The 14,318-nt window shown below is 31.6% G+C and overlaps 2 protein-coding genes across 2 annotated transcripts; both read right to left on the bottom strand.

The window, feature by feature from the left end:
- Positions 1-1,172: 1,172 nt before the first annotated feature.
- On the bottom strand, positions 1,173-7,423 carry LOC100814734 (zinc finger CCCH domain-containing protein 25). The gene is made up of 4 exons (XM_014767131.3): positions 7,032-7,423; positions 6,843-6,952; positions 6,557-6,744; positions 1,173-2,353 (listed from the first exon to the last, which is right to left on the bottom strand). Exons 1-4 carry the CDS (start codon positions 7,202-7,204, stop codon positions 1,514-1,516), a joined length of 1,311 nt encoding a protein of 436 aa, XP_014622617.1. The 5' UTR covers positions 7,205-7,423; the 3' UTR covers positions 1,173-1,513.
- Positions 7,424-10,685: 3,262 nt separating this feature from the next.
- LOC100789922 (dehydrodolichyl diphosphate synthase 2) lies at positions 10,686-13,944 on the bottom strand. The gene is made up of 3 exons (XM_003544831.5): positions 13,391-13,944; positions 13,205-13,272; positions 10,686-11,352 (listed from the first exon to the last, which is right to left on the bottom strand). Exons 1-3 carry the CDS (start codon positions 13,841-13,843, stop codon positions 10,905-10,907), a joined length of 969 nt encoding a protein of 322 aa, XP_003544879.1. The 5' UTR covers positions 13,844-13,944; the 3' UTR covers positions 10,686-10,904.
- Between the last annotated feature and the right edge of the window lie 374 nt (positions 13,945-14,318).

Genomic DNA, 14,318 nt, shown 5'->3' on the forward strand with positions numbered 1-14,318 from the left:
ACAAGATATTTAAAGATATTTATTTTATAATATAATTTATACATTTAAAGATATTTATTTCATTAATTATAATATAATTAAATATATTTATTTATTTTATTAATTATAATATATTTATAAATATTGATTTATTATAAATAATTAATGCTAATCAATCATAATTTACTAAAAGAGGATATATCTATATGATTATATCAATATATAATCATAATTCATGCTAATCAATCAATCATGCTAATCAATCATAATTCCCTAAAAGATGATATATCCGAGAAAACTGAATCTAATTCAATCATAATTAGCATGAATTGTGATTATATATAGATATATCCTCTTTTAGGGAATTATGATTGATTAACATGATTGATTGATTAGCATGAATTATGATTATGATTGATTGATTAGCAAAATAAATATCTTTAAATATATTGTATAATTAACAAAATTTTATTTTTCCTCTTATGGATCAAGTTGATCTGGAAGTTACGGATCAACTTGATCCGGAAGAGACTTCCGGATCAACTTACAAATCAACTTGATCCGTAAGAAGAAAACCAAACAAGGGCAATTTTGCCATTTTTTTAGAATGCTGGGTGCACCAGCAATAGTGCTGGGTGCACCTAGCAACACTCAATGTATAATGTCAAGCAAGAGGTACCAGCTCAAGCAAAATAGTTATTAGAAAAAAATAATAATAAAGAATGCAGGAGTGAAACCAACCAAAAAAGACGACAATCTCATGCTCCTAGTCCTACACTCTTGTCAAAGATGGACTCAACCAGAGAAAGAGAAACTACAAAAGTTATCACTAATGAACTTGGGTGATGTGTTTCATTTAAAGTCAAGTGTGCATACATATCTAGTGAATTGTGGTGTTTTTCACCCCTGAAAAATCTCCCAAATGGGAGAATTAAACCAAACTCTCAAAGTAGGCACTAGGCTGATGGACTCGACTTTTCTTAGCTAAAATCCTCAATTTATGTCGCAGGAGTTCCTGAATCGTTTTAAAAGGCATTGACGAATGTTGCATTTTTTTTTTATCTATAAACAACTCCTAGTCAACATTAATAAAATGGGAAGAAAATAAATGAAATATAAAAAACCCACAACCAAGCGTTCTACAATATAATACTTGGAATCAAGTTTTGCATCTTGGACCAGCACCGTAAAAATTGGAAGCTTAGATATGCCAAAGCATTTCGCTTTTTGCTACCTGTAGAGAAGATAGCATCAAATATCAAATATAGAGAATTCATGGTACATTAGCATTGGTAGTAGGAGACCGTTGAACCAAACAAAATATTTTATCATACACGTCAAAAGGAAGATTATCACTGCTCTCATAGCAGTGTAAATCATGATAAACAAAATGACCTTGGAAATATTAGAAGCTTTGAATCACACAGTTCAGGTTATCAAATGGTGTTCAACTTAGTCTAATACTCGTTTCTCTCCACGACAAAGGAATGACATGCCATATCCAGACCTTGATACTGCCCTTTCTTGACCCTTTCTATTCTCTCCTGTCAAAAGCATATCTTTCTTTTGACTCTGTTTGATTGCTATAGTTTCTATACGATCTTTTATCTTGCTTCCTATCATAATCTTCTCTTGGCTTTGGTGCAGATTCACCTTCACTGTGCTTTCGTGATTTCCTGTCTTCACTGTATCCATGAGGTTCTCTTGACTTGCTTACAATATCATCATTATCCCTCCTCCGGGATCTTTTATCTTCCCTTATATCAGAATCTCTCGACTTTGGTTCAACTTCAACATCATCTGGCTTTATTGACCTTTTCTCTTCCCTTAGGTGATGATCTTTTGGCTCAAGCTTCATACCATCATAATCATCCCTTCTTGATCCTTTTTCTTCTCTCTTGTATCGATATTCTCTAAACTTATGTTCAAATTCATCATCTTCATGCCTTCTTGATCTCTTTTCTTCTCTTCTACTGTTATTTTCTCTCCCATCAAATTTGTCATCATCTTCATGCCTTCTTGATCTATTCAGTTCTCTTTTACTGTTATTTTCTCTCCCCTCAAATTTGTCATCATCTTCATGCCTTCTTGATCTCTTTTCTTCTCTTCTACTGTTATTTTCTCTTCCCTCAAATTTATCATCATCATCATCATGCCACCGCTTTGTCATCTCTTTTCTATCACTTCTCTTAGGTTGGTTGTCTAATTCAGCATCATTGTTGCGGGCCCTAGAAAATGAATCTCTGTCTCTAGTTTCTGCAATATGATTTGATTGATTGTTGCCAGATCTTCTTTCTTTTTTGGGACCATCAAATTTGTCATGACCCCATTTTGGTTTGTCTTCCTCACGACCCCAACCTGTATTTGCAGCTCTCTGGATAAAGGAAACAAAGACAGTCAAAAATATGAAAAGGTAGCTACATAAATCTTCAGAATCCGACCAAATTTTATTCCAAAATTCAGCACATTATATAACATATACACAACTTCAAAAGTTCAACTATAAGCAAAGCAAAAATGACGAGAAATCATCAAAGCAGAGAACATGCACAATAGAGCAGCAAACAATTATGGGTAAATTACAATGTCCTTTCCATCAGATATATTTAAATTACAATGTCCTCCCTCTAATTTTGATAATTACATTTGTCTCCCTGAGAGATGCATATATATTACATTTTAGTCCATTTTAATATAAATTAACCTCTTAATGGGGATGAACAACTATAAATGAACCTCAAGCTCAAGTACTCCACGACTTCCAATGTCACCGGCAACTAATTTTAAATACAATATTATTAATCTCAGGATCTTAAAAAATGAAATGCTAGATTTTTCATATAAATACCAGCAGTTTAGAATTTTCTTAATTTTTACCACTGAACATTGAACAAAAGTAATATAAAACTTGTTAATCAAGAGGGAAATTTTCTTAAATAAAGAATACATTTTTTATCATTTAACAACAACAACAACAACAACAACAACGCCTTATCCCACTAGGTGGGGTCGGCTACATGGATCAACTTCCGCCATAATGTTCTATCAAGTACCATACTTCTATCCAAACCATTAATTTCGAGATCCTTTTTTATAACCTCTCTTATAGTCTTTTTGGGTCTTCCTCTGCCTCGAATTGTTTGTCTTCTCTCCATCTGGTCTACTCTCCTCACTACAGAGTCTACCGGTCTTCTCTCTACATGCCCAAACCACCTAAGTCTATTTTCCACCATCTTCTCTACAATAGGCGCTACTCCAACCCTCTCTCTAATAGCTTCGTTTCTAATTTTATCCTGTCGAGTCTTACCACACATCCACCGCAACATCCTCATCTCCGCTACACCGACTCTATTCTCATGTTGGCTCTTGACCGCCCAACATTCTGTTCCGTACAAAATCGCCGGTCTTACCGCAGTCCGATAAAACTTTCCCTTTAGCTTGATCGGTACCTTTGCATCACATAACACCCCCGATGCTTTTCTCCATTTCATCCATCCTGCTTGAATGCGATGATACTAAAAATATAGAGGGCTAAAAATATAATACTAAAAAGAGGGCTAAAAATGGCTCTTAACATTCTTAAATAGTGTGTAATTACATGAAGAGTCGTCTTTGGGTGCCTCCAACAGTCGTCTGTGGGTGCCGCCAAAAAGTGAAACGCATAAAATCCAAATCCAAGTACTATCCTCTCATCACCAGAAAAAGAACAAAGAAAATAGGTAGAGCCAAGGTTATCAAACTCGAGAGTTTACGTAAACTCGTGAGAGTTCCATAGACTCAACTCGTAACTTCTTCACCAATCACCACCTCTCAGCACCATTCTACTTGGAAGGTTTGATTAAATGTGACCATCGATGTTCTTGTTTACCCCCATTATAAGGTTTTGGAAGTACAATGGAATATAAGATTCCCAGGTATTGTGCTCTCTTTGCCGGAGTGAGATTCCAGAATTTCTAGCCCTAAGTTTCTTATTAAAGCTTTTAATGAGACAGGCTTGTTTTCTGACTAGTGGATGGCTGTTCATAGATTTTTAAAGGTCTGACATGCAAAGGGACTATGGTACTCTATTGTATTAATGTTTTTCTATTTCCTTTCTTTCCTCTGAAGTCTCTTTGTAGCCTAAGAGGAGATGAGTACTGATCATCCTCCTGTTTTGTCTTCTTAACTTTCTGTTTTATATTATACAATATGCAATGATCATCCTCCTTAATGATGTTTAGTTGGAGGGAAAATGGAGGGGAGGGGAGGGTTTTTATGAACTTTACTTGTTTTAAAAATTTTGGAGAGACAGGGGAATTTTAGAGGGGAAAGAAACTTCTATACCAAGTTTATAGAGACAGCGGGAGAATAAAACCTAACCGCAAGACTAGCCAGCATAAAGCAGGAAAAAAAAATTCTGATAAGTATGTGTATTAAAATTGTAAATATAACCATAAATCTTTGAAAATAATAGCAAAACAAAAACATCAACAGAACAAAGTTCCAAATCCATAAAAATGAAATAATGAATCAATGTTCTGAATCTCATATAGCAATGGGTAGCAGCTGGCCCAAAATTCACTAAAGCAGGATAGAGGATAGCAATATAGCCACTATTCTGAAGTTTTTTATAATCTATAGTTTTTATAATGTATAATATATACATACAAATTCTCAAAAACGATAAAAATTGCTCAAAATTCATGACATTCATAATTAACAATTAGAAGTTATAGGCGTCTTAATTAAAACATACAAGTAAATACTAAAAAAAGTCAAATACAAATTTCTTACATAAGAATCATCGATCAACATCTTCTAAATTCAAGTTTTATTGATCATTTCCCCTACTAATATAGTAGTAGATTTCATCTTTGGAAATTAAAATTCCAAAAATTCTACCACCACCACCTAGAAAAAAGCTCTAACCACTTTGTTTAGAGGGCTTTTTTTGGAATCAACACATATAATGCTGCTATAGCAGCCGCTATTGAGCCCACTATTTGGTCCACTATGGCCTATATACTAGAGTGTTATGCTGCAATAGTTGTAAAACCCTGATTAAATCACACCAGAATGAGAAGGATCCAGAGGTTGTGCAATTGGGTATGGAGGCACTACTTATACCAACAAGATGCATTTACTTTTCGGTAGCTCATCACATAAGAACTCCAAAGTTAAACATGTTTGACTTGGAGCAATTATAGGATAGATGACCTTCTAAGAAGTTTTCTGGGAAGCGTGTGAGTGAGGACAAAGTATGCTGAAAATTCTCATGTTGATTTGTGGGGACAGTTAATGATCTTGAGAGCAGACAAACGGTGTCAGAGCTGGTTGTCGAGGTCTCAAAAAGGACTTCCGATCGGTGGAGGATTCTAACCAATAAAAATGTTACAACAGCCCATGCAGTGGCCAGGGGCTGCTCCACTCCACAACACCACTATAGCAGCGCTATTTAAAACCCTATAATGAATACCTTTGTCTACAACAGTGCTTGCTCGTTTATAGAGACAGCGGGAGAATAAAACCTAACCGCAAGACTAGCCAGCATAAAGCAGGAAAAAAAAATTCTGATAAGTATGTGTATTAAAATTGTAAATATAACCATAAATCTTTGAAAAGACAGGTGGATAGAGCAAAACACAAGCAACAAGGTAAAATGAAGTTAGAGGTCACGGCTAGTTGAAGTGACTAGAATTGGTGGATTTGAACATAACTGTTTACTAGAATTGGTGGCCAGAGCTGCAGCGTTCAGTGGTGGGTGGGGTTGGAAATTCAGTCACTCCAAATGACAAAGTTAGAGAGGAAGAGGCAAATCAAAATGCCTTGATTGATCAAACAAGACTGCTTTATCATAAACAAAATTTCATTGGAAAGGAAAGACAAGAGAATACAAAATAAGAGGACCATGAATCTTCCTAAGGCCACAAAAAAAATAAAAAAAGAGGAAAGAAAAAAGAATATACATCAACTTAAGAAAGAAAACCCAATCACTTTGCAAGTATGACCAAGAAACACCTTATAATAAACCCGGGAGCATAAAAAAAGCTAAGGCATGCCTGCTGTTAACATCATAGCATATTATTACTAATGAACAACTTATTAGCTGAAGTACCAAACTTCTACATCACCAACGACATATCTAAGACTACAACCTTAACAAAAATATAAAATAAAATAAAATAAAGCTCTAGATGTAGTTTATGCTCTACAGTCTACAGTCAATACCAAAATTCCACTCCCACAATATCAAAGAGTTGAAGAGCAATAAATCATTCCAATAAGCCAAAAAGTATTGCATTTGAAACTTCAATTAAACTTTACAAAAACTCAAACCATAATGCTCAAATTTTCAAGTCACAAAGCCAAAATGTTGCTTCCAAACACTTCAATTAAATTTTACAAAAAATAAAAAATCAAACTAAAGGCTCAAGTTTTCTAGTTCTAAAGACAAAAAATATTGCCTACGAACACTTCAATCAAATTTTACAAAAAAAAAAAACAAAACAAACCTTAACACTCTAGTTTTCAAGTCATACGAAGCATACAAATCTATATCTCAAATTACTGTGACATGACCATAAAATGCTTATCTTACTTGCTCATCATGAGAAAACTTGCAGCTAGCTCCACGAGTGCATTCACCTCTTTGGAAAGCACGGCAAACGCCACGTGCCTCCCTCTTCTGCCGCTCTGTCTCTTCATCCTCCTCCTCCTTCTTCTTATACTTATCAACATGGTCCACCCTAATAATTCTCCCCAAAACCTGTGCCCCATTCAAATTATCTGAGCCACAAAAATAAACATCAAAACGCAATTCACCATTACATTCACAAAAAAAAAAAAAAAAAAAAACATAATAAAATCCGAGAACAGAGACCCACCCACAGCAAGATTCGTGCTTCTCTGATCCTCATACGCAAGGAACGCAAAACCCTTTGATTTTCCGGTGCCTTTGTCCCTAACGAGATTAACGTCAACAACCTCGCCGTATCTGAAATTATCGTTGAGATTAATAAAAATTGTTAAGAGAGAGAGAGAGTTGATGAATTGAATTGAAAGAGTTATTATACTGAGCGAAAACGGCGAGGAGGTCACCCTCGGTGAGATCGAAGGGGATGCCACCGACGAAGACGTAAGCGGAATCCTTGTACTTGGTGTGCCACGAGGCTTGCTCGCCGATGCCGAGTGCAGCTTCTCTGGCATTGATGTTCTGAGTGCGCTTCACTAGTGTTAGCGGGTTCATCTCTCTCTCTCTCTCTGCTCAACACGAACCGGTGCTAGCAGTGAAAGAGGGAAATCGGGGAATGTGAGATGGTTGGGGCAAACAAGGTCTTTGACTCAAAAATCAAAATTAGGAAGGGGAAGGGAAAAAGTTATACACTAGATTGCATATCTTGTCTCTTATTTTTTCTTCATTTCATCAACCTTGTCACTTAATTATTATTTATTTTTTACATTTTGTCAACTAAAATTTATTTCAAGTCTTTAACGATATAAATATGATCAAATAAATTGAAAGACAGTTGTAATATTTGCCACAGCATAAAACAAATATATTTTAAGTACTATTAAGACTTTTTAGTTTGATTCTTTCATGATAAAAAAAATTGATTCTTTAAAAAAAAAAATGTATGCTTGTATTATTATTTTACAATATATATCATCAACCAAGTGGATCAATTGACATAAAATTATTTTAGTTTAAGCAATCTTAGGTTTGAATTCTTGGTATATAATTATGTTAAAAGTTTAGAAAGAGAATTTTATTGTTTATAATCATCATATCTAACTCAAGAATTGCCTTTAGTAAAAATATATGTGTCTTTGACAAAAAACAATATTTTAAAATGTGATCCTCTTAAATTTTCTAAATATTTTAAAGAATTCACCATTTTTCCTTAAATTCATTATTTTAACTTAAATATCAATTCTATTTGAATATGGGCCTAAATGAACTTAAGAAAATTTTAATATTTTAAAATAATAATCACAAAAAAATGAATATTGTTTAGTTTGAATATAAATATTCTAAGCTTCAAAATTAGTCTAAATTCACTTCTTTTAAAAGTTTTTTCAAAATCTTACTAGTTTATCCGTCGGGTCAATTAAGGCTGAATATAAAAGTTTATTAGTGATCCATTGGTTCAACATTGACCCAGAGAGGACTTCTAATTATTTTTATAATTAATGATTAAAAAATAATTAAATTACACTCATACCTCTTGTGTTTTTTTTTTCAAATTGCATATGATATTTCTCATTTTTTCACCCTATAAAAAATCTCTTAATTGTTTAACTCACATGAATTCACTTTATTAGTACACATGTGTTAACATCCTTCATTCTTCTTCTTCTTTTAATTCAATTTCTTTTGTTCGTGTTGGATCGTTTGGTTGTTGCGTTTTTGTTGAACATGTTCCTAACAATGGCTATTGATTGAATATGATCATTTGTTTCAAAATTTAGTGTTTTACTTGTGTATTTGTGTTTTTAACTCCTTTCTTTGAAATATTTATTTTTGATAGTTAGGTGTTCGATATAGTAACTCAATCAAGAGTTGTATCTTCTTCAAGTTTTAAGACAACTTTATCTACTCACGTATTTCAATTGATGTTAGTTAACAAATTAACAGAATAAGAACAAAAGTAATTTAAAAAAAATATTGAATGTAATTAAAAAAATACAGAAAATATAAGTATAATTTTTTTTAGTCATTGTAACACTTAAGAATCCTTTTTTAACCAAATATTTTACTAACTCTTCCGGTCACTCGATCAAAGTGTTCTAACTCATTTTAATCACTTATAAAAAATTATGCCTTATTCATTCTCTCTGTCCAATGCCAAAAAATTCTCATCATGCCAAAATCCTATTTTTATGTTCTGAAGTTTTATGGCAAGTTCAAAGCTTGAAGCTTTTGATCTAAAACAATAACGAAACATCATCATTTCAACATATATCAACATATACCATTTGAGCACATTAAAATAGGCAAATGTCACCCTAAAACATTTTCCAGAGACATGTTCATATGATTCAAAAGCCAAAAAAAAAATCACAACAAAGCTTTAAGTAAAAAGGAAGCATGAACCATGATAGCTAAAGAATCCCGAATCTAATGTCCATGCTCATTTTTTAAGACTCCACCAAAACATGAAACACTTGGATTTCCCAACGGACTGCCATTTTTAAGGCTTGCTTTTCAAAGTTCAAATTAATAAAATGGTAAATAGTCACTTTTATATCTGAATGTGTAGTTTACTAACAAATGTGTCCCTGAAAGATGAAAATACAAAATTTAGTTCCCAAAATGGTAAAAAGTGTGAAAAATATATCTGACTCTTAACTTCCGTCCATCACCATTAATAAAATAGTATACGTGACACAAATGAATGAATTTATCACTGAAATGATTGTCAACGTGATTATCTCTACTTTTTGTCTTCCCACTCTCTAGGAATATGAATGAGTAAATAGTCACTTTTGTCCATGAATATGTAATTCGCTAACAAATGTGTCCTTAAAAAATGAAAATACAAAATTTAGTCTCCGAAAGTGTAAAAAGTACGACAAATATATCTGGTCATTAACTTTCGTCCATAACCATTAATAAAATAGTCAAGATTTGAAGAAGTGAAATATGAGATATATTTATCTTTTGGGATAATTTGAAAAAATTTGTAATGATTGGCACATTGTTACAATATTTATTTTGGTAAACTAGTAGAATGCTTATTTTGGATACTTTCTATTGTGACAGATAAATTATGGTTCATAATCAATATTATCGTTATTATTATGTTTGTTTTAAATTATGTTTGTCAATATATTTTTTAAAGTGATTATTATAATATTATGCTTGTAACAATAAAAAATGGTGAAAATTTATTTTAAAATTATATTTTACCTTTAAATGAAACGAAATTTCGAGTCTAACAAATTAGTCTAATAGAAATATAATGATATTTAAGTCCAATAAAAAATTACTCACATTTTCATCCAATAATGATAACTTATTAATGTTTTTGATCTAATGTAGCGTACTGACATTTAGGTCCAAAAGAAATTACTGACATTTTTCTCCAATAAAAAATATTAACATTTTTGTCCAACAAAAAATTATTGACATTTACGTCCAAAAATGATATCTTATTGACATTTTTGTCCAATCTAGTCAGTATGACCACGTTGACAATCATTTCACTCATAAATTTGTCCTTTTGTACCAAGTAAGTTATTTCATTAACGGTGACAGACGAAAGTTAACAGTCGGATATATTTGTCGCATTTTTTACACTTTCGAGGACTAAATTTTTTATTTTCATCTTTCAGAAACGCATTTGTCAGCGAATTACACATTCAGAGACAAAAGTGATTATTTACCGTTAATAAAAACCTACTTTAGGTCATCAATGTTACAAGAAAGGTTGACTTGTTTTAGCAATTTTATCTATTGAGAATGATATGTTGAAAAATATTAATGTTGATCTTATCATTAATAGTTTACATCTCAAAATACTAAAAAAAAAATATCATTTATGTATTTCATTTTGTAGGTTAAAGAGAGAAAATATTGTAAGAGAAATTATATTATTTAACATAATTGATGATATCATTAACGGTTCTACTTATATTGTTTACAAGGTTTTTCATGACTAAAGAAGAGAGACGAGAAAAAAAGAAGAAAATAAAATTGAGTAAGAGAAATGAAGAAAAAGACAATATTTTAAGAATATAATAAGTCTACAATATCATTTATCTTTTTTCCAAATACCTGTTAACAAGTCTGTAGATCAATATATATATAAATATCTTTCCATGTTGCTTTCTTATGCCTAAATCATGGCATTGATAACTAGCAAACTACTAATATTTATGTTGCTTAGTATCTAATTAATGTATATGTTTATCAAGGTATATCACTATATATTGCAAACAAATGTTTATGAATGTCGACCACCATAGCGTCTTTGTCTTTGTTGAAATGAACTTAATGCATCTACAAACTCATCCTTCCCAAAATCTGGCCAGAGTTCCCGATTAAAATAAAGTTCTGTGTAGGCTAATTGCCACAACAAGAAGTTACTCACTCTAAGCTCGCCACTAGTTCGTATTAGTAGATCAGGATAAGGAAACTCAGTACAATTAGTTTCCAATTCTTGTTCAATAATGTTTTCGTTTATGTCATCCAAGTGAATGTGACCATCTTTGACTTTCTTGGCTACACTTTTACATGCTTGCACAACATCATATTTTCCACTGTATCCCACTGCCACAATAAGTTGGAATCTCGAATTTTGTTTTGTATCCTCTTCTGCACTAGCTATCATTCTTTTTAAAGACTCAGGCAACCTTGATGAATCTCCAATCACAGATATTCTAATTCCTTCCCTATAACAAAGAAGTTAATCAAATATTAGTTAATTATGTTTTTAATTCCAAATTTTTTTAGTGGATATGATTTTGGTCCTCTAAATAAAAAAAAAATAGTTTACTCTTAGATTTGAAAAAAAAAATACATTTTTAGTCTCTCAAATTTATTATTTAGAGACTAACAACGATTTTGAATAAATCATTTTAGTTCTTTAAATTTAGTGTTTGAGGACTAAAAATATTTTTTAAAAAATTTGAGAGATTAAATTATTTTTTTTAGATTTATTAGACTAAATAATTAAGTCTTGTTGAATAAAAAAAATTAGTTATAACTAGTGATGATAACTTTAACATCAAGTATCATCAATATATATTCCTGATATCTTTGAATGAACATCTTATCAGAAAGATTGTGTTTCTCGTAAGTTCCTATAAAATGACCTAATGCAAGAGAAAGATATATTTGGTGGACCGCAAAGAAAACATAGGAAAAAAACAAAAATAGAACCCTCCCTCAACCAAGATAATTTTAAGTTGTACAGTGACACTTGTTTAGCCTTTTAAGGGATTTTTTTTTTCTTAAACCTTTTAAACATAACCTAAGAAAAATAATATTACCGAGTTAATTAGACCAAACAACTTTTAGCTAATTTTAATTTTAGAAATTTTGAATATCTCTATTATCAATATGAAACTTCATTCAAAATCTTCATTTTTTTTCTTCTAAATTTTTTAAGTAAATAATAAGGATTCAAAATAAAATGCTGTGATGCTAAGAATTTCAGTCAAAATATTCCCTAAGATACCCATATATATAAAAATGGATTGATGTATGACATTTATCCTTCGTGAGAATAGAGTATAATGTTTAATTTTTTAGTTTTTAATATCTAAATTAAAATAAAACAGAAGAATGTATATGGAAAAACTTATAAAAAAATAGAGAATAAAATTTATTTAAATAAAATCAAGAAAATTAAGAGAAAGAAATAACCACTTAACCAACATGCTTTAGAGCTAAAAGTGAAGAGTTAGGGTGATATATATATATATATATATATATATATATATATATATATATATATATATATATATATATTCTTAAATATGTTTTTTTCTGCAAGTTAGTATTTTTTAATTTTTATCCCTGTAATTTTTTTTTCATTTTTAATTCTTATAATTTTTTTTAAAATTTTAATCCTTATAAAATATTTTACTCATTTTTAGTTCTAATAAATTTACGTTTTTTTTTAATTTTGGTCTCATTAAACACGAATTTATGAAAATTATGAATAAAAACATGATAATCTTAAATGAACTAAATTTTAAAAAACATAAACCTAAAATGACTAAAAATGAAAAAAAAAAACTTATAAGAATCAAAATTAAAAAATCATTAACTTACAAAAAATTAAAATTAAAATTAAAAAAAATAAACTTATATGGCAAAAAAAAAAAAACTAACTTACGTGAATGGAAAATATAGTTAAACTTATTTTTTTAGGTTAGGGTAATTTACACGATATCATAAATTCAAATTTCATTACACGTTGTGCACACAAAAGACTCTTGCACATTCAATTAACATGTCTAACTGTCTGGTATTTAATTTTGTGACAATTTGAACAGTTTTTTAGTTTAAAAATCTTATTAATTAGTGTACTTAGAATATTAATTAAGAAATTAAAATAAAAAATATTTATTATATAAATCATATAAAAAATCATAAATAACATAATTTTTTTTTCTTTCAGAAATTATCTACTGTGAAAAAATATTTATTTAATTTTATTGGATCACAATCACAATTATCTTTTGCTCATTTTTTTCATACACTTAATTAAACAGTAAGATGGTTTGGTAGTTGTACCTCTTAAAAGTTTGAACTTCAGAGTTTATTGTTCTCTCAAACAGCCTCATCAAGAAATCAACCTCCACCTGCACAGCACCACCACAAATAATACTACTCAGCAAAAATATTAACTTTCTTTTTTTTGCTGGCTACACCACAACGATAATGCAATTGCACTTGGAAACATGGAAAGACAAGAATGACCTTGGGGCGAACCCAGTTATCCGTAGAGAACGCGAAAACCGTTAGAACCTTAATTCCCCAGCTGCAACACAGCCTCACCATTTTCCTCAGCGATTGCACCCCCGCCTGGTGCCCCGCCGATGGTGGCAGCCCCTTCACCTTCGCCCACCTCCCGTTCCCGTCCATTATCACCGCCACATGCTTCGGCATCATCTCCGCCGCGAGTTCCGCCGGAAGTGGCTCCAACGACTCTTGGGCGAGCGAGACTCCGTCATCACGAAGTGTCACGCTATCAGCGTGACACTTCGCAATGGCGGAACCGCGCTTCGAGACGATAAGACTCTGTGTTTGGGAACGGTGATGGAAAGGATGATAACAACGATAACGATAACGATAGTGATAATAGTGAGAATAATAACAAGAGGGAGAAGGTGGTGTTTTAACGAGAGGAATAGGGAGTCTTAACGAGAACATTGTATTCCTGAATAGGGATACGGTTATCCCGGTTTGGCAAATTCACCACTGAGTGGGAATAAGAGTTTGTTGCCACTTGCCACTGCAGAGTTCTGAAGGGCGTTTTGGTATATAAAGAGAACATGTGTGTGAGAAAGTGAGAAATTTGTTGAGGACAATTATCAGTAACATAGCGCCAAAACGCTGCCGTATCGTAGCACGATTGGTAAGTGTAGGCAATGAATGGTCCACATTATTTTCCTTTAAGATGGTAGACGTTTGGCTCCAATTTGGTGATGGATACTTACTTTGTTTTGTCTCTTGTGCCAATTATTTTCATAGCTGCATTTGAATTCTTTGATGTAAACATAATAACACCAATTTTTGTGCTTAAAAATTTACTATATATTTTGGTAAGATACTAATAATTTGTGTATAAATATGATCTACATTTTCAAAGATTCTAAGGGTTATAATCGGCTGCTTGGGCCACTCA

Source organism: Glycine max, chromosome 14 (assembly GCF_000004515.6).
Source record: "Glycine max cultivar Williams 82 chromosome 14, Glycine_max_v4.0, whole genome shotgun sequence".
Classification (NCBI taxonomy): domain Eukaryota; kingdom Viridiplantae; phylum Streptophyta; class Magnoliopsida; order Fabales; family Fabaceae; genus Glycine; species Glycine max.

Coding starts and splice junctions, on each gene's coding strand:
- LOC100814734 (XM_014767131.3), bottom strand. CDS start 7,204: ATGAACCCGCTAACACTAGTGAAGCGCACTCAGAACATCAATGCCAGA. Junction 6,745..6,842: donor AAGCACGAATCTTGCTGTGG/GTGGGTCTCTGT, acceptor TTTGTGGCTCAG/ATAATTTGAATGGGGCACAG. Junction 2,354..6,556: donor AGTTTTCTCATGATGAGCAA/GTAAGATAAGCA, acceptor TCCTTTATCCAG/AGAGCTGCAAATACAGGTTG.
- LOC100789922 (XM_003544831.5), bottom strand. CDS start 13,843: ATGTTCTCGTTAAGACTCCCTATTCCTCTCGTTAAAACACCACCTTCT. Junction 13,273..13,390: donor ATAACTGGGTTCGCCCCAAG/GTCATTCTTGTC, acceptor GGTGCTGTGCAG/GTGGAGGTTGATTTCTTGAT. Junction 11,353..13,204: donor GAAGTTCAAACTTTTAAGAG/GTACAACTACCA, acceptor TCTTTGTTATAG/GGAAGGAATTAGAATATCTG.